This window comes from Ciconia boyciana, chromosome 7 (assembly GCF_034638445.1).
Source record: "Ciconia boyciana chromosome 7, ASM3463844v1, whole genome shotgun sequence".
NCBI lineage: Eukaryota > Metazoa > Chordata > Aves > Ciconiiformes > Ciconiidae > Ciconia > Ciconia boyciana.
The window spans coordinates 29,774,720-29,794,945 of NC_132940.1; the positions used below are offsets into that span (position 1 = coordinate 29,774,720).

Sequence of the window (20,226 nt, forward strand, 5' to 3'; positions counted from 1 at the left end):
ATGGACTCGCACGGGAAAAGCGGATAAAGAGAAGGAATGCTTCTCCACAGAGGCAGCCCAGCAAAGTAAATACGCCAGAGCAGCCAAGGTTTGCTTTTTTCCTGAGAGCCACATGAATTACACCACAGCCTGAAGCCTGTGGACAGAGCCAAGTGCTGCGAGTAGATACCAGTTGTTGCTTGTTAAGAATTTTTTTGTCTTTACCTGCAGTTGTTCAGTTCTTCCAAGCTTCTGTGTTTCCCCTGCCACAAACACACATGCACACAGAGGACATCTAAATACATGCTTAGGCTCTTGAATAAACTGTGGCGAGGAATGCTCACAGTTCCCTTTATTTTGCACTTTGGGGCCAGTGTCTTTTGGCATGACTGTTTGTCCCATGTGGGCCCAAGACTTCAGATCTGTCCTACCTTCGAAAAAGGGAGGTGGCATATCTGAACTTCATTTTAGTTTCTGTTCCTGTATTCATTATGTTACCCCATAATATATGACATACTTTGCCTCACACACTACGTAGGACCCAGTCTACTTTCCTTCACCCTCCTCTTCCCATCATCTTTCTGCTGTATTTAAAAAGACCTAGATCATCCAGCTGCCTCTGCCAGAGGAGCGGACTCCTCCTAGCACTCTGCCCCGTTGTTAACCCTGACGGGCCAGCTTACAGACTTCCCAGTGCCCAGCAGTGGAAGGAAGCCTTCCTCTCTGCTTGCCTAAACAGATCGTGAAGCTCAACTGAACCGAGCTTGGGTATGGATCTGAGGGGATCCCTTCTTCTGTCCAGATACCTGTGGCTTTGCTGTGCTGAAGGGACTCTAGCATAAGCGACCCACCGGCCAGCAGTCCTGTGCCTTTGGGAGTATCTGCACTGTCCACGCTCCGGGCATGGACTGGAAGGCTTCGGTAGAAAGCGGGGGAAAAGCATATTGCTAAAGAATACACTCTACAAAGTTCATGCCAGATTTGACAGCACAAAATTTAATGCAGGCTGAAGTGGTGGAGTTTAGTTACTAAAGAAAGCCAAGGAGTTAGCACAGCTTAGACCACCTTTGTTAAACACACTGCCATTGCCATTAAATCTTTGTCTAGACAAGGCCATGGGTATGGGGTGTGCTGCCGGGCCCTGCTCGCTCTAAGCGTTAGGTTCAAAATGATTGAGCAAACCACATCCTAATGCCCTGGCGCTGCATGAAACTGGAATAACATTGGCGATATGAAAATAGTGTGTGAAAAGCCCAGACCTCCCACTGCACTATAGTAATTCCTTTCAATGCTCGTTCTGCTGTCCAAAATATTCACATGAAATCTCTCCCCAGAGTCACTTTACTCTGCAGCATAGAGAGCAATTAGTTTTAATGGCATTAAATAGATCTCCTTATGATCCACGAGTTACACCACCAAAGCAAACGCGCAGGGCTCGGGGCGATGGCGCAGGGAGATCTGTTAGACAGACCACCTGCCTCGCGTACGCAGTTTCCACCCTGTCACCCGCCCTTTATTTAGGCTGGTGGGGAAGCTATCGCTGGATTCCCCGTAGCAGCGGTGTGGGGGCTGAGCGGGGGAGCTGTGGAAGGAAATTAGCTCACTAAATGCGGCCGGGGCACAGCAGGCCGCTGCACGTTCGAAGGAGGGAGACACCTATTCCCCAAGCGCCCGAGACCCATAAATCACAGGCAGCACTGCTCGTTTCCACACGGCAAAGGAGGCTCAGGCGGAGGGTCCGTCCTGCCCGCCGCGCCCCAGCAGCAGAAATGGAGGACGGGGCTGGCGGGGGGACAGCCCGGCCGCTGCTCGGGGCCTGGACCGCAGCGCAGGCAGGAGCCGCGGGGCTGACCCGAGCAGAGGCTGCACACAGGGGCGGGCTGCGGTTCTCGCCGCTGTTCAGTTGCCGCCGCGATGCCTGAGGGACGCGGGGTGCAGCGCTCGGGAGTGCTGGCAGGCATGGGCAGAGGGCGGGCTCTCCTCGGGCACCGTCGCTGCCGGTACGGAGCTGCCGCGGAAAGGGCGCGGGCGGCCTGAGGAGCGACTCGCCCACAACCAAAATGGCCGCCGCCGCTTCGCGGGCCGCGCCCTCGCGCAAGATGACGGCCCGCCCGCTTCGCCCCGCCCGCCGCCAGGGGGCGCGCAAGGCAGGTGGCGGCGCTCCGCCCGCCCGACTCGACGTTGCGCCGCTGCCGGAAGCGCGAGTCGGCGGCCGCGCTGTGAGGGAGGGAGCGGCCGGCGGGGCCGAGGCGGCACTCCCCCTCCCCCCCCCCCGGGCCGGCGGGGAGCAGGTGGGGCGGGGGCGTCTTGGGGGGTGGCCGGGGCGGGAGGCGGCTGGGGGCGCAGGTGGTGGAAGGTGGCAGGGGCTGATGGCGGGGGCCATTAATGGGGGGCTGGCGGGGGTGAGTGGGGAGGCGGTGACCAGGGGTGACCAGGGCTCCGCTCCCGCCCCAGGGCGCCGGTGGTCCCGGGGACCCGGTCGCCCCAGCTCCCCTGGCGCCCGGGCAGTGTCCTGCCTGTCCCCGGCGGTGCCCGGCCTGGCGCTGCCTGCGGGCTCGCTGCTGCCGGGGACGCGGCATCGCGCCTGGGGCCGGGGCTGCTGGGCCGCGGCACGGGCGCTCTGCCCCCCGCCTGGGCCGGGTCGGCTGCTTGGGCTGCGGTCGGTGCCTCAGGCCTCGCTCAGGACAGGTCCTGCCGGCCCGGCTCAGAAAATGGTGACGCTGCCCTCCCTCCGTGTGGGTGCGGGTAACTCCGTGGGTAGGGTATGCGGTGGGGGTAAAAGCTCGCTTTTCCGGGAAAAAAGTAAATGCCGCATTGGTGACGGTAGTTGTTTTGAGTGCGCTGTAGGCAGCGGTGGTGTTCCCGGCAGCTGATGTTACGCTGGTGTTTTTCGGGGAGCCCTCTGTGTTCAAATGCGTGCTCTTGGTTGCCATGCACGCCATGCCTGGTGTCCAGGGTTGAACTGTCCTTCGGAAGGTGCAGTAAAATCACGCTTCCTTTCCCAGAGAGGCTGTTGGGTATTGATTGCCCACCTGTCCGCCTTCGTGGCACTGCTTGCGCAAGGTGCCCGCTGGACGTTCGCAGTTGCCGCGTTGGGAAACTTCTGCCTTTGGGAACAAAGCACCCATCACCCCTGACAGCGGCTTCTAGGAGGCACGGGAGGTGGCGGGCAGGGCGAGTGGAAAGCCTGGAACTGCCCCACTCTTAGCTGTGGAGTGACAGGGCTTAGTGCATGTGTTTCAGGTGGATACCTCGTATGCGGGGTGTTATCACTCCACAAATAAGCTCAATTGAAATTCCAACTCTAACGCTGCTTATGGTAGCAAAGCCAAATTGTTCTTAACTACCAGTCCCTCTGTCTTTCCCTGCTGGGCTCCTGTCCATCTCAAGGTGCACTGTGCGTTACATCTAATGTTCATGTTTACAATTTGTTGAAAATAAGATATTAAAGGGTTATAATGTGGGTAGTGCTCTTAACCCACAAAGCATATGTGGTCCTGACACAGTGCAGTTGTGTGCCTGATGGTTTATTTTCACATCGGAAGAATTCTTCCATGGGTTTTAGCCAAACCTAGGCATACACCTTTGCAAATGCATTTGCCTGCTGGAGTTTCAATAGCCAGCATGTTTTGGAGTGCTGTGAAAAAGATAAGAAACTAAGTGATAGTTTTGTGAAGCTGACATGTTCATAAAAAGTGTGGCTCATGGTTCCACAGGGTGCTGTTGCCGCTTGGTTGTTCGAAGCTTCTCGCTTGAAGGTGCTCAGCGTTTGATACTGAGAGTTGCTGGGCTTGTCCTGAGAGGTGGTTACCTGGAGTGGGGGATGCTTATTTGGAGCTGCTTGTCATACCGTGGCACTCGAGTAGATTGCAGTTATTTGAATGACGCTGATGTTACTCTGATTTCTGAACGGTGGGCGTCCCTGAAGCCAAATTTGTAACTGGTGAATATGTCCATATGTATTTGGAGGAACACGAGGCATTAGGATAGTTCAGATACTTTCAGCTGTCCTGTGCAAAATCTGAGAAATAATTATAGCAGAGCTAGCAAACAAAGCAAAGCTGAAAAGAGCAGAGAATGCATGTAAAGGCACCCAGCTGTGCCCGGGGGGGCAGCCGGTGCCATTGCACACAGGTGTGGAAGGTTAACACGGGGTGAGCCAGAGCAGCGCTCCCAGGGACCGGCTGGAGAGGAAGCCCTTCCATCTCAGGGCGGCGTGAATCCTTTTGTGCCAAGGAGTTCACAAGAAAGTCCTTTTTAGAAATGTGTGTAACTGCTGCATGGTGCCTCCCTGTCACCTCTTAGCCCCTCTGTGTAGTGCTGGGAAGCTGCAGTTTAGACTTCTGTAGCTTTCCCTGTATTTCTTAAAGGTCACATTAAAGGAATTGGCACTGAAGAGGTGCAGATCCATCCCTGACACTAGAGAGGAGAGAATGATAGCAAGTTGCATGTTCTGTAGATAATTTAGTGTTGGATTTTAGGTGGATCAGGACACACAAACTGAATTTTAAAAAAACCCACAATTTCAGACTGTGGTGGTGGTTGTACACTCTGGAGGGTTAAGGTCTGTTCACATCAAACAGTTAAGAGCTGTAATGTGTTCTGGTTCCCATATCTAATGTGTTCATAGGGTGCATTCCTCCCAGCAAGAAGCACGGCTAACAAAGGTGATTAAATGATGTGTGAGCAAGGATTTGTATGAAGTCTGTTAAAAAGGCAGCATTCTGCTCCTTCCCAATGCTCTTGTTGACTAGCGGGTCGTGCAGTTGGCATATTTACATTTAATAAAGACATCAGATCATAACATGTTTAATTATAGGACACTTTGGGGAAAGGGGAGGCAATCATTTAGATAACTAATTCTTAACTGAAGCAGTGAAAAGAAGCCAGGGAACCATAACAGCAGCTCCCCAAAAGGCCCTCAGCACTGCTGACCTCGGAGCTCTGGGAAGAGCTTGAACTAGAGATGTGGGAGAGGGGCCGGAGCAGCAGCTTTGCTGGAACAGCTCTATCAGGGAGCTGAGAGACTCCCATGCTGTTGCCCTCCTGAAGCCTCAGGTCACGGCTGGAAGCAACCACCATAAAGCGATTCTCCAGGTGCAAAAAATGTTTGGGGGTGGGCAATTTTTTTCCCCACTTTTCCTGAAACCTGAGGTTTTGCTCTTTCCTCCTCTCATTACTAGAGATCTTTGCTAACTTCTGTATACAGACTGGTATTCAGGGTCTCGCCTGTAGCCTGTGATCACAAGCCTGATTATAGAGCAGTTGCTCGGTCAGTGTTTTCTAAAAGAGCCTCTGCAATCAGCGTGTTTGTTTTACCAGTTTTGTGTGCGAGGAAGCAGCACAAAAATCTGTGTCAGCCTCTTCCTGACAGAGGCTGTGGGAGGAAGGAAGGGTTGGCAGGCAGATGGAATATTTGTCAGATGGAGAGAAGGTAATTGGGGGGGGAAAAGTAACCTTCTCCAGCGGCATGCCTGACTATAGCTTCACTGAAATCCTCTGTGCCTTGGAGAATTGAGCAGTGACTGCTTTTAAGAAGGCTGGGGGCTCCTTGTACCCTAAGGCAGGGGCAATCACAGTTCCTAACTGCTGACTAGGCTTAGTCTGAATTAAACCTCTGGAGTAGGTGTCTGCATGACTGGGGCTATTGGTGGATTCTCCATTTGGTAGCCAGGTCAAGGACTAGTTGTAGACACCGTACTGTCTATTCATCTGTATGTCAGAGCTGGTGCTGTCTGGTGGTGACGCTGACACAGATGCCAGCACAGTCCTAGCTCCACAGCTAGAGAGCTGCTCGCCTGTTGATCTTTTGTGGACATTTGGTTTCCTTTACAAAATAAACGATGGGGATTTTATTCTTGTCCTTAAACTGAAGGAGAGGATACTGGCAGGAGGAAGTTCTTCATGGCTGTTTCATGCTTTGCAGAAAATGCTCTGAAGGTGAACTGGACAGTGCCCGCCGGAACTAAATCTGTCTGAAAAAATCTTCCTTCACCCAAAGGCCTATTTGTCTCAAGAGGGAACCTCTACAACGGCCGAACTCTGCAAGTGATGGGCTCGGAGAACAGCGCTTTAAAGAGCTATGCACTAGAAGAGCCGCCGTTCACGCTGCCAACTGGACACACAATTTATTCAGCCGTGCTACAAGATGGAAAACTTGCTTCGGTCTTTGTGTACAAGCGGGAGAATGAAGATAAGGTTAATAAAGCTGCCAAGGTACTGTAGAGAGCGTGCCTGGGACAGACTTGAGAGCTATCCCTCTTTTTTCTTGGAGGGATGGGAATCAGTTAATGAGGGTCAAACTCTTGGAGTAAGGGCAGGAGAAAAGGTCAAAGTTGACCCTGGCTGCAAACAGCTGCCGTGCAGGGGGAAAAAGGGGGTCAGCAGCTGTGAAGCTTATCATGTGCCACACAATGCGAGCAGTGGTGGGAAGCAATGTTCAGATAGCAATACCTGCAGAGTACTGGTCTCTTCCTGCAGATATAAGTCAGAGAGTCTTTCTTGGGTGCATCCTACCCAAAATACTGTGTTTATTCTGTGTAAGACTTTGTATCTAGATGTATTATAAAAAGTTTTGCAGTGAGTGAGTGTGCTGAGTGCTTGGTGAGGAGCAGGGATGGGCTGTCTAAATTCAAGCAGAAAACATGGCTAAAAGTACAAGGCTAAGCTCTGCAGCCAAAAGAGATGTCTTGGATGAGATTTAACAGATGTCTTTGTTTCTGCAAGCACCTGAAAACCTTGCGCCACCCTTGCCTTCTGCGCTTCCTCTCTTGTACTGTGGAAGCAAATGGGATCCACCTGGTTACAGAACGTGTGAAGCCTTTGGAGATGGTCCTGGAGACACTCTCGTCTGCAGAAATCTGCGCAGGGATCTATGACGTGTTGCTGGCGCTCATCTTCCTCCATGACAGGGTAGGTACCACCGGCAGCAGTTGTCAGGTTTTGATGGGAGCCAGATGAAACACGACAGGAGAGCGTTGTACCTGGGCTTGTCTGGATGACTGTCTCATTCCTGGTTCTTCACAAAAAGACAGACCCACACCCCGCAGTTCTTTTAGGCTGAAACTGATAAAATCATTGGCTGCTTTGTAGGAGGAAGGGTAATTGAAAATGCTGTGGGTTTTGGAAGTAGGGGAGCAGTTATCAATTCATGAATTGACATCTGCTTGTAGTGCTTCTTACTTTAGGGAAATGGGATTGCTCAGCCTTGGCATTTATTTACAGCTGTTGCCACGTGTCAGAGATCGGTGTCACCGCTCCCCTGTTTTGGCACCATGTATTTGTCCAGGATGGCAGTTAAATCCCAGCACAGACTGTAGCTTTTGGGCTTTGTGTTCATAGCTGGAGGTCTTCTCTGGATTTACAATTGCATTGCATGGGCTGTGACAATTAGAGCTTTGTCTGCTCTAGAACCCCGGCCTTTCTGCCTGATACGTGCTAGTCACCTACAAAATCCTGAAGGACCTTTAGAATTGTGTGCTTTTTGGCAGCTTTTCCTCAGCTCCTTGCAGCACCTAATTAGTGCTGATTTTACATCTTCATCTATCCCCAAGTCTGTTATCCTTTTTTTTTTTTAATGTTTTAGGGAAACCTAACGCATAACAATGTCTGTTTATCATCTGTGTTTGTAAGTGAGGATGGGCACTGGAAGCTGGGAGGAATGGAAACAGTCTGTAACTTCAGTGAAGCCACCCCAGAGGTAAGAGCCAAGCAAAGCACGCCCTCTGATGCCCGGGAGAGGGCTCCTGGCCTGCTGAAGCTGGCCATCTATGGATGTGAAGGCCCAAGTCCTTCCAGTTAGTTGAATTTACTATTAAGTGTGTTGGCTCACTTCCAGCTCTGACCTGAATCTTTACTCTAAGGACACCGTAACTATAAACTACAACATCTACACAAACAGAAACTAATTCCCAATTAGCCAAAAAGCAGTTACTTTTCTAAGGGAGACTGCTGGCTGGAGGGTAGGTTAAGACTGGGGAGAGTGAGAAATCTTTGCTCCTCTGCACTGATTTAAAAACAAACTAAAAAAAAAAAGCTTTAGTGTGAAGCAGGAAGATCCAGGTTGAAATGAATCAATAAGAAAAATAATTTAAATGACTCCTTAGCTTTTGCCGCTGGCATCTTCATTGCTTGTTACTGGTCTCAGCAGAAAAATTCCTGGTTTGGTTTCTGCTGCATGCTGTGCAGAGTCATTACTGCAGCCTGGCACTGTGTCGTAAATGTATATTGCCTTTTCTCCCAGAGGATCCACAAATCTTTCACGAACTGTATTGAGTGTCCCTGGCGTGTATCACCTTTCAGAAGGGATCAGGCAGACACACAACTGGTGTGCTGGTGGTGCACAACAATGCAAAGAGCATGGCAGTAAAACCTGACTGCTGAAGCTCATGAAATCCTTTCCCTGTCCAGATGGATCATGCGGGACGATAGGACTGAGGACTAAAGGGATGAGTTGGCTGTGATGCCCTGAAGTTGCTTTCTTTTAGCTTGGTGCTTCACACCTGGTCCTTTTGTGCTTCCCCTCTGGGCAGAGCAAAGCACAGCCTGCCCTGGATGCCAGCTGAAGGGGCAGGGGCAGACCTCCTGCCACACACTCAGCCCTGGTCCGCAGGGAGAGCATGCTCCTGCTGCTTGGCACAGATAAGCGATCAAGGCAGCTCCTGTCTCCCTTCTTCTCCTTCCAGTTCCTCTGTCATGTCAAGTCGGTACGAGACCAGTCGTGCATCCCTTGCGAGGAGATGGTGAGTAACATCACTTGCTGGAGGAACTTCTTGCTGGCAACAAATAAGTGTGATGTTTGGGAAATAGTTTTCATTCACATATTTTACTTCCTTATGCCTGAATGGGAGGAAGTGGCTGTTGGATAATACCTGAGGCTTACTCTCTCCCTTTTTTTCCCCCTTCCCTCCCATCCTGGGTTTGGGTACGGTGTTGGGCACAGGGAAGTGAAATTCTGAATGAGGAGTGGTGGGACAGCAGGTCGTCAAAATATTTTTCAAACACTTTGTGTTGCAGCTTTAATGCTTCTAAATCACCAAAGCTTTGCAAAAATTACAGAGTAGTTGCTGAGATTGCCCAGATCACTGTGGTCACACAATTGTGTAACTCTCAATACAACAGCCTTTTTTTTCCACTTGTTAGTCACCTCCTATCTATTAAGAATCCTATGAGTTGCTTATCTTAAAGGAGCACTCGCTTTCTCTCTAATTAACACCTGTTTCCACAGAAATGCTGAAAGTTGTTGACTTGCAATTGTGGTGTGCATTCACGGGGGAATTGTTTCATCGTGATGTAGTTGCTCCTGTGGGAGTGTTTTTGCATGATATTCTACTTGTACAGTACTTAGCGGAGCTTTGGTGCTATAAAAATAATTAGAGAGTGTATATGGTGGGGAGTGGGAATAGAGATTCATGGAAACTACTAAGTATTTAATAAACTCCTGCTTTGCTGATCTTTTTGGGGTTTTGGGCTTTTTTCAGTCTGCAGATTTCAAAATTCTGCCCAACAGCTATGGGCACGCAAGGGATGCCTACGCGTTTGGAACAATGGTTGAAAATCTCCTGACAGTCCTAAATGATCAGGGTGAGGAATGACATGTGTGTGTTTGCTATCTACAGGCCTCTGTAGCTTATTCCTTCCGTGTGTCAAGCCCTTTGCCTTTTGCAGCTGGCAGATGTGCTACAGGTTGTGGCCATCATTGTTCTTCGTGTTCGCTAAGTTAAAATGCAGGCTTGGCTTCTCCTGTATTCCCCTTTTCCTGCATTTGAACAGGGTCAGATGTGGCTGGAGGGCACCAGCCACCCCCACGCTGCTCTGCAGCAGACAGAGGTTCACTTGGTCCTGCCCTACCAGCTGCTTCATCAAGGGTGATGGACGCAGGCGTGTGGATGTTGTGTACCACAGCTGAGCAGGGTCTGCTGCCTTCTAGCAGAGAGGGAGCAGGAAGCTTCTTGGAGGGCAGTAGCACTCCTTGGTGCCCCAATAGCCAAGAAGCTTAGGGAGACAAATGGAAATGCTATTTTTCCTTCCTTTGGGGACATATATGAGCAATTTTGCTATCAACTGGAGCTTCTAAAAATAAGGTTTTGGGAGGGTGGAGGACTCCTGAACATAGCTTATTCAATGTTGAGAGAGAAATCTAACTGTAGGTGCTCTGGATTTCAGTTTCAGCAGATATTCTCTCCAGCTTTCAGCAAACCTTGCATTCTGCGCTGCTGAATCCAGATCCAAAGTGTCGTCCACCACTGTCCAGCTTATTGTGTCACGAGTTCTTCAGGTAAGGAAAGGAATATCTTGCCCCTGTTGGTATGTCTTGATACTGCTTATTTCTGTGTTGTAAATGTGTTACTTTTGGGAAGGTGTGTTACTTACCGGATGGGAGGTGCAGACTTAATCCCTACCTCTTACAGGGATCTCTGACAAAGACACTCCTTAAACTGAAAGCATTATCAGCCTTCCAAATGAGGTGCTGAGTTAGCAGTGGTGACAGAAGTGTGTCTCTTAGTCACATACAGTCAGTTGGATCTCCCCAAGCTTATGGGAGCTGGTGGGAAATGCTCTAGAAAATCATTAGTGTTACCACTGGAGCGAAGCAGGCTCTGAGATAATCCACCCAGAGCTGTGTCTGCTGTCACCGAGTGCTTCTCTAAGTGGTGGCGTTAGCATAGGGTGGCACTTCCTTCTGCTTATTGCCCCAGGCAGGTGGTCAGAGGTGGCTCATGCTGCATTGCCGAGGTCTCCATGTGAACTGCTGACTTCAAAGTGCAGCACTGTGCAGGTGCAGCTGTCGGGTAACTGGTCACACCTCCACACTGGCATTCTTGGTCCACCGGCATTTGACTTGTGTCCCTCTGTCTAGTTCTCTCTGTTAAATGAAGGATGGGGATTTGCAGTCTCTTGGTTGTGGGTGGTTTAAGCATCAGTAAGGATCACACTTGACAGCCTATGTTTCTGTGCTTAGGAATGATTTTCTGGAAGTTGTGAATTTTCTGAAGACCTTAACACTGAAGTCTGAGGAGGAAAAAACTGAATTTTTCAAGTAAGTGAAGGAACTATAATCTGGAAGCTTCTTATTTCAGAAATACTTCTGCCAAATGGGATTGTGGGGGGACCTCAGAAGGCTTGTGGCCAGAGAGGTAGTTCCTCAAGTGTCAGATTTTGATTGCTGTGGCAGAACATTGTTTGCTCTGTAATATTTTGGGTACTCCAGCCATAATGATCGCATAAAAGAGGAAACTCTTCACTCCCTCCTTTCCCAGTTGTGAATGCTTTGGTGTTTGGGAGGAGCGGTGCCTGCCAGGCTCTGCATTGTTCTGATACTCGCCAGCCCCAGGAGTAATGCTGTGCACAGCTGTATGGGCAGCAGTGTTTTTACCTGCTACAGACCAATGGCTGTCACTGGAGAATCAGTCAGAAACTGGACTGTAGTGACATGTTCAGGGGTGCTTTTCTGAATCCCATCTGCTTGCTAGCAGCTGGGTTGAACTCCTGCAGGGCCAAGAACAGAAGCTTTCCCAGAAGTACAGGGATATGAAAAGGAAATAATTTTTCCATTGTCCATGTTCTGATTGAGTTAATGCACTTTGTAGGGCATAATGCTGATGTTATTAGCAGAAGTTAAATTATTCAGGTTCTCTTCCACCTGCTTTAGCAGCACTGTCCCATCTGCCACTGCACCACGGCTAAGCAGGAATCATTTGAAAAGCCCGTTTCATGTGCTGTAGCGTTGCAGTAGAGGAGGGAGCGTGGCCTAACAGCTCATCTGCTCAAGCTCTGGTGAACAGCTCCTCACTGGAGCTGTCCCGGGGTCCTGCTGCTTTACACAAAGGCTATCTGCTTGCCCAGTTTCAAAATACTCTAAAGTATCAGAGAACTTGTAATGTGCTAGAAAAAAAGAATCTTTCCCTCGCCTCATTCTTAGAAGTAGCTTTATTTTAGATGTGACTTTGCAAAAAAGTGAAATCTAGCACCAGGCACCTCTTGAGGGTGAAAATTTCTTCCATTTAGGCAGATCTTGTAAACTGCTAATGAGACAGTTTTCAATAAGACATGTTGGGTGAATTAATCTTGTGGTGCCAGCCCTGTCTGGGTAAAGCTGTTGTCTGTAATGGATGTCTCAGCTGCAGTAGTGCAGCATCTGCAGGAAATCCTGTTGTCATGGTCCCCAAGAAGTTTTCTCTAAGGGAAGCTTCCATATAGTCATCGCATTATCTGGGCCTGAAAAAGGGATAAGCTGAATTTTTCTTTCTTTTTCCATATAAAGGAGCCTGGGTGTTCTTACAGAGCTATTTTCCTGCCTGTGGTCACTGTCAGTTGTAACACTGGTTTGATTTCACTAGTTTGAGACCAAGTGGAGCAAAGAAGAGAAGGGGGATCTTAGCAGGAGCATTCAGAATGGTTCCCACCATCTGTGTAACAGCCATGTTTACTGAGGGAGGGAACAAATACTTTATTTAAAGATAGGGCAGTGTTGCTCCTGTATCAGGCAGAGGGGCTTTCACAGCATGTGCACTATTGCTCTTAAGTGTCCTCCAAACCTAGAGAAAAGCAGTAATTGTTACTCATATTTAAAAAATTAAAATCCTACAAAGAGGAACAGCTGCACAAAATAAAACTTTGATTTAAATAAACCCGACCCATGCTCTGTTGGCCACCTCTGAAATGTGTGAGACTGGAAGTGGTTTCAAAATGGGATTCCTGTTTTGCAAGGGGAACTTCCCTTGTGGTGGGTAGAACAGCCTTTTTCTCAAGCAGTAGGAAAATTCTTGCAATGCACCAGGTTGTAGGGTGAGAGGCCAACTCTATTCTGCAGTTTTAATGCTGTAGCACTTCATGGGAGATACCAGCTCTGAGACAGTTTGATGCTACAGCAGTGGGCAGCTTCTCAGAGGGGGAAGCCTTCATGAGCCAGCTGCAGGTGTGGCGGTGCTTCTGGTTGTGCTCATGACAGCCTCTGATTGGGTGTGGGGTTTTACAGGATGTGTCTCTGGCTCCTGCTTTGTGTTATTGGTTGCCTGAAAGCCTCAGGCAGGAGCAGAGCCTTGTCCTTCTAGGTTAGTGTGTACACAGAGTGAGAGGCTGTGATGGGACTTTGTCTCTAGATGAGTCAGACCCCAAAAAAGGGGAAAGCAATATTAAAGGAAACAGTCGTAAATACATGGAAGGCTGTCTTGATACTAATTGCTCTCTCCTGGAACGCAGGTTCCTGCTGGACAGGGTGGCCGGCTTGTCAGAGGAGCTGATAGCGTCACGCCTGGTGCCTCTTCTACTCAATCAGCTCGTGTTTGCAGAACCTGTAGCTGTCAAGAGTTTTCTTCCTCATCTTCTGGGTCCAAAGAAAGGTGACCTTTAAATACTTTCTCTCTTCAGAATTATTACTGACACGTTTGGAATTAATTCAGAGTGATCCTTCCATTGAGTCAAGGGACTAGTGGTGTTCATTTAACCAGAACAAATACTGTAACATACAGAACTGGAAAGGACAGTTGTGTGCTTCCGCACTTGCAGCACTTTCTGCTGCTCTGCTGATGCTGGGAAGGAATTGCCTGGGCTCTTTCCCAGGTTTACATGTCACCCCACTCGCCCACCCCAGGCTTTCTCAGTGGCTCCCTACATGTCCCTCTTTTCACCTTTCCCCTACCCTCCCTGCCCTTTTTACTTCTGCCACTGCACTCATTCTCCTGTAAGGGTGCTCAGTCTGTTCTTTCCTCTGTAAGGGGTGTTCAGCACATCTTGCTGGATCCCCAGCTATCTCTGTCCCCACTGTTTGCCTCCCCTCTCTTAGTTTTTCCTAAATAGCTACTGGTGTTTCGGACAAGCAATACCTGTCCTGTGATGGTTTGACCTTCTGTGTTCAGAGCCATTGCCATTGAGCAATGGACGCTGGCACTGCTGCCCCTTCTCCCTCCCAGAGCCATTGCCATTGAGCAATGGACACTGGCACTGCTGCCCCTTCTCCCTCCCATCTCTGACATCCCAAGCAAGCTGTGTTGGCAGCTGACGAAGAATCAGACCTGGCAGTGGTGTGATGCTGTAGATCTCAGCTGTGATGATTTCTCAGTGAGTAGCTTTCGGGTGAGCTGTCTCTCACTGTTGAAGTAGCCTTTTCCCATCTTCACCTCTCTTCCCTAGAGCAAATTGGAGAAAGCCAGACCAGCTGCCTCCTGTCGCCAGCCTTGTTCCAGACACACGTCATTCCTGTGCTGCTGAAGCTATTTGAGGTTCATGAGGAGCATGTTCGAATGGTGTTGCTGTCTCATATTCATGCCTACGCAGAACTGTTCTCTCAGGAGGAGTTAAAAAACATCATACTGCCACAGGTTAAGGACAGCAAAACAATGTGCAGTATATCCTAGAATATGGGATTTCTGCTGCTTGGGTTGATTCTTAGCTTAAAGTTAGGATCTCATAGCGCTGGCCACAGACAGGCAGTTTGCAACCTCCTTTCTACGCAAGCCCTTACACCCCATCCTGATCTGGTGTGCTGTTTTTGTTAAACCCGATGCCCGCTGTCACATGCAGCCGATACCTATTGGTGTTGACTGGCAGCCTCACAACAAGAGACTGTGTTTCTGTTTCACACCACAGCTGTCAAGAGTGAAGGAGTGATTGGTCTGAGCTCAGGGTGCCTTGGCACTGCAGTCTAGTGCTCAGCAGGCACTAGGATCAGCCACCCTCTTTAGCTTGTAAGACAAAGTGGAAGGCTGATTTTATGCTAGGGAATAATGTCTGGTATCTACTGAGACCTGTGGGAGATTGTAGAAATGAAATGTGCTGTAAATATAACACTTAAGGGGGAAAGAAGTGAAAAAGCAGAGTTTTCTGTTCTTGGTAACATTATCATGTTCTTGGTGTAGGTATTGCTGGGCCTTCGAGATACCAGTGACTCTATTGTTGCGATAACGCTGCACAGCCTAGCTGTTCTCGTCTCCCTGCTTGGACCTGAAGTAGTTGTAGGTGGAGAAAGAACGAAGATTTTCAAAAGCTCTGCACCAAGTTTCATGAAAACTGCTGATCTCTCCCCAGAAGGTAAATGATACGGTCAGAGCGCTCTTGGGATTCTTGCCCATTCTGTCCAAGCAGCATAGGCAAAATTTCTTGGATGATTAATCTGTTGCTGTTGACAAGTTAATTGGAAACAAAGCTAATTTGCAGTTAAACTTTAATTCTAAATCAGGTGCTGACTGCTTAGAGATACAGAATTGATATCATAAGAAGAGTTATATAGAAGTATTTTAAATGTAGGAAATATATGGGGGGAAAAAAAATTAAATATCTTCTTCATTTTAAGAATCTCTGTAAGCAAAGGAGATTAAGTGTGTGTGTTTGTCTTTGGAGGAAAAACTATCCTGCCCTTCTAAGGGACTTACGTACTCATCCAGGTAGTTGTTTAAAATTCCCTCTGTCCTTCATGTTTTTAAAAATAGTAAGTCTCATCCTCTTCCCCCAATTTCTATTCATAGATTGGAAAAGGAATACGAACTTCCCTATTTTCTCAGCTCTCAGGAGGCTTTTCAGCTAATCAAAATGAAGACAGTAGTCCCTGCACCTGCTAGATAACTTGGAACCAAGTGTACTAAGGGAAAGCTTTTCTGGCTATTCAAACTAAGAATGCTTATAACTGGAGGGAAGAATCGGCATTTGTTCTACTTTAGACATATAGATACCAAATGAAGTGCATGACAGATCAATTTAAGTATAAATGTTTTCTTCCTGATTATGTGTGTACTGACAGTTACCACCCTTTATTAAAATCTGTGGATGGCTCATTGCATTATTTTGCTTTACATTATTTTAGTAGGCTATTTTAAATAAACCCTTTTGGATTGCATGCTAAAACCAGGTTTATTTTTCAGAATATCTTTAAAGTTAGACCTGATTTAACTATTGACAAACAACAAAAAAAACCCACCTTCGTCCTCAACAGGGAGTGACAACCTGCAAAAAAACAGTACTAGAGGCTGAACATGTGAGGCTTAACAAGCTGTTTGCTTGAGCCCCTAAAAGGATGTGCCTTTTATCAAGGACACTTTGGGGAGGGGGTGGGTTCTGTGTGTTATTTGCAGTCCTTTCCAGTGCCACAGGCCATGTGTGTCTCTGGCTGTGCTGGTAACCCCTAGCCTAGGCAGGTGCAGCTGGCTGGGAGCACAGGTGAGCCACGTGGAAGCAGATGCAGCACTGGCCCAAGCCATGCTGTTCTGGGGTGGTGGCAACAGGGCCTCACACAGCTGAGGCCAGTGAATCACTGCCACAACTCCCAAAAATGAACTGGAACTAGGTGCTTGCCCAGCTATCATCACTGGCCCAGGGAAACAAACTTGCCTTGTGCAGCTTCAAAGCGTGGCCTGTACTGCCTGCCACTCCACCTCACCTCAGGTGTGATACCAGGGAGGCTGTCACACAGCCTGCAGGGTAGGGCCTCTTCTTCCGGTAAGCTGCTTTGCTCATGCCCAGGCATAAAAGAGAGTTTGTGTAGTCACATGAGTTTGCTTATGCTTTGAATTGTTGTGACTGCCAGTGCTGTGCTTTTGTATGAGAGGCAGGTAACAGGATTTGTGATGCCATGCAGTACAGAAGCTGGGATTTTGGATCCAGCCAGGTGGCAGACAGCATTTTTTAAGCATCTGTTCTGTTCATAATCAGTTCGTTCATTGTGTATTTCTTGAGAGAACATAGCAAAAACTGACCATTTACAGTTGCCCAAACTTTGTCTTGGCAAGAGCTGCAGATAGCAGGAACAGAGGAGTATTGTGTTATATACAGCTCGAGGTGCAGCTGTTGCATTGCTGTGCCAGTCTTCATTCAGTATTGCTTGTCAGTGTTGTAAATAAGAATGTTCCAATGCTGTGGGCAGTTTCAACTAAGACTGACAACACGCCTTGTGGACCTGGTGTCCTTTCTTTTCTTTTACCCCTGCAGACTCCCCCATTCATGTTGTAAGCAATCAGAGAAATCAAACCTCTCGGTCTTTGAAGAACAATTCTAGTGTGTTCCCCAGCACTGGAAATGTACCTGTCAAGAAGCTTTCTGTGCGACAAGACAATCCACTGGCTTTAAAGACAGGTAAACCTTTGCCCTAGCTCTTCCTTTTTAGAAATCAAGTGTCCTACAAATGAAATGTTGCTGGGAAAGATGTTAATTTTTCCCATGTGCTGATCTGAAAGAGATCTGGTGAACCAAGGAAGGTAACAGTGAAGGAACGAGAGCGTGACCCTTGACTTCCTAGGGAATAGTTCTCTGGGAATCAGATATGCACAGACTGCTGGCTGGCTGGCCTCGAATTTCTGTTTCCGTATGGCAGGTTCTCTGCTGTGCTTTTACACCCCTCCCACAGCTTGGCAGATACACTAGATTTAGAGGTCAGCTCATTCTCTGGCCTCAGAAGCTGACTCTGTTTACTGTTGTGGCCTTTTTTGTCACCTGTTGCTTATCAGCAGTCAGCTTTTAGTGCCCCAGGGTCTTGAGATGAATACCCCTCCTTTGCAAGCAGGAAGGTGGCTGTGCTTTCTCATATGAGAGGAACTTAGCACTGAAGCATCTTTCCAATCAGCATTACCAGCTTATTTCCATGCCAGGTGCTACCTGTGATGTCCAGGAGTTTTAGGCACAACTCTGTCTCTGCACTTGCTCTCTTGAAATTAGTATGTAACACCTTTGTCTTCCACAGGTGAGCAAGATGCTCAGTCCCCCCTGAATGGAATTTGTGGAAGCATTAATATGCTAGGGAACAGCAGGAGCTCTTTGACTACCTCCGAAAAACCAGCAGAGGAGTGGCCAGACTGGAGTGAGCCAGAGGAGACAGACACTGAGAAAACTGTGAACATTGAAATTCAGCCCCAAGAGCTGCGGGGCAGTGTGGGACCTTATTTTGCTGAACAGGATGCAGATGAGAAGCCTTGGGATGACTTTGAGCCCAGCAGCCCTAGTCCTGAACTGTCCTCAGGAAACTGCCTCACTGTGACACAAGCTGATGCAATTGAAATGCCAAGGCCTCTGCCAGGTACCCATCAACTGAGCAAAGAATTCAGAAGCCTCAGACTGAGTCCTCCCACAAAGTCCTGCCCCGGGAACAGCTGGAGCAATGACAAGTGGGACCACCAGGAACAACTGGGAGAAACTGTGCTGCCAAAAACGACCTTTCAGGAAAGGTTGAAGTCCTCATCGGAGTCTGGCCTAGGAGAAGAATTCACGATCAAAGTGAAGAGGAAACCTGTGCAAGACCCTGAGCTGGACTGGTTTGCTGACATGATCCCAGACATTAAACCTTCTTCAGCTATCTTGATTTTACCTGGGGCGAGGACAGAAGCGGTTGCTGCCAGTCACTCTGGTGCAGTATCCAGCAGAGAAGGTGCCTCCCCGAATGTGCTGTTTTCATCCAAATTTGCAGCAGCTGATGTTACTGAGGTAAGAGGCTATAGCAGTGGGGTTTAAATGACTGCACACTTGAGAGGATCCTAAAGCATGTACATAGCACAACACACTGTTGTAGCACCAGCTGGCTCCTTAATCAGATGGTGGATAACCTGAGGAAGTATCAGCAGCATACGACTGTACAGTTGAGTCTTTACCTGTGAATACAAGATGCTGAGCTCTGAATGATGCACCTTATCAGGCACCAGGTAATTCAGTGGGCTGTTACTGCAGCAGCAAGACAGTTGTGTTAAGAAACAGTGAGGGAATGGACTTAACTTGTACGCTGCTAAAGGGACTGACTAAGGAGTTTTAACCCCAGCTTTTAATTTGTGCTGCTGTCTCCTGGATGCAAGGACCCTACACTACGTTAGGGAGTCTTGGTTTGCTGGACAGGTAAAACAAGGCTGGATCCTGCCTGCTGAACAGGTGTGGCCCCAAGCACAAACAGAAGGGGGCGTTCAAGCACAGGGGATGTTCAGGACTCAGTCTTGCTCCTGGCTCTTCTAGGAAAATCTAATAGGGTTGTAAATAAAGGACCAGGACACCAGAACCTCTGGATTACAGAATAAAGCTTTTTGGGTGCTTTGTTTTCATGAAGGAATAGCTGAGACATTTCTCCATTGCAGAGAACCAGGGGAGTTATAAAACTGCCTTTTTCAGTAAGCAGGTAAATCCCTCTAGCCCCATCACAGAGACTTCAGAGACTGCTTGTTTCCTAGGAGAGGAGGTAGCACTCCCACCACTGCCACCTGAACACAGGTGTTGATTTCAAGTTGCTTTGCTAATTCAGCCTCAAGAGAGCTACCCCAGGAGTAGCAGGTAGTATGGGGAGAGGAGCCTTGGATGTAAATTGAAGTTGTTTACAACGTTTGAAAATGGCACACTTGATTTTTAAGAAGCACTGTTGTGGTACCAACGCCATTTTGGGGGGGGGGGGGGGAGTTGCTCACTGTAGTGCAGTGAGTGCTGTGGAGTGGTGGAAGAGTTGTGTCAGTGGATGGGTGAGATCAAACTCATAGTGTTAGAATACAGCAGGACAATAGCTGTTTCCTAGGAGGAAAGAAATCATCTAGTTTATAGCATCCTGTTCTTAATGGGAAGTGGTTTTGGTACAAACAGTTCTTGCTTTAATTTTAGGAAAAAAATAAGAATCTTTCTTACTGTTACTTTGCTCTTTGTCTTTAGGGTGTTTCCTTCTGTAGTTAAAAGTTAAGACAGAAAGCTGAAAATACTGGCACTTCATTTTTGGTCTTACGAGGGGCTTTCCGCATTCTGGATGAATGTCTTGCTCTGCTGTGGCAAGCCTCACAGGCTACTGCCTGACTCCTGTGGCTTTGCCAAGTACAGTAGACATGCCTTAATATTGATAATTTTACATGATTCTAGGCTGAAGCTGCAGGCTGGGGTGAAGAAGAGGAGTTGAACTGGGAAGATGATACTAACTGGTAATGGGACTGAAAGAGACAGGCAATTTATGGTGTGATGGATTCTGTAAGAGACTTCGCTGCTTCCCCAATACAATGGATAAGTACCTCAGCACTGCTTTTGCCAGAAGGCAGGCACTTGCTGCAGCAGCCAGCAAGATCTCGTGGGGCCCGATCTGTTGCAATGGATGCTCATTTCCAGTCTGTGCCAAAAACTGCAGGGGTGAGGCCTGCACTCAAGCAATATGCCCAGCTGTGGTGTGTGCCACTGCCAGTGGAAGGAGGAACAGCGTGATGGGTGTGGTGGTGCTGACATGCTACTGGAGGCCAAGAGTGGTGTAAGCGGTTGTTCCAAAACTCATCCCTGCTCTGAAAAACTGATGACAATAAATGAAAGTCACACTGAGCTCCT

General features: G+C 48.4%; 1 protein-coding gene across 4 annotated transcripts; it reads left to right on the plus strand.

Annotated features, from left to right (window-relative positions):
- The first annotated feature begins 2,155 nt into the window (after positions 1–2,155).
- Positions 2,156–20,220, plus strand: SCYL3 (SCY1 like pseudokinase 3). Of its 4 annotated transcripts, none has more exons than XM_072868706.1 (14): positions 2,156–2,270; positions 5,906–6,195; positions 6,706–6,891; positions 7,565–7,678; positions 8,664–8,720; positions 9,459–9,561; positions 10,144–10,255; positions 10,940–11,017; positions 13,180–13,319; positions 14,080–14,297; positions 14,835–15,006; positions 16,897–17,040; positions 17,645–18,381; positions 19,777–20,220. In XM_072868706.1, exons 2-14 carry the CDS (start codon positions 6,031–6,033, stop codon positions 19,837–19,839), a joined length of 2,289 nt encoding a protein of 762 aa, XP_072724807.1. In that variant the 5' UTR covers positions 2,156–2,270; positions 5,906–6,030; the 3' UTR covers positions 19,840–20,220. The 4 variants fall into 4 exon arrangements, with proteins under 4 accessions (XP_072724807.1, XP_072724811.1, XP_072724809.1 ...); XM_072868710.1 differs by having other exon boundaries at positions 14,110–14,297; XM_072868708.1 differs by having other exon boundaries at positions 2,173–2,270; positions 5,855–6,195.
- Positions 20,221–20,226: the final 6 nt, after the last annotated feature.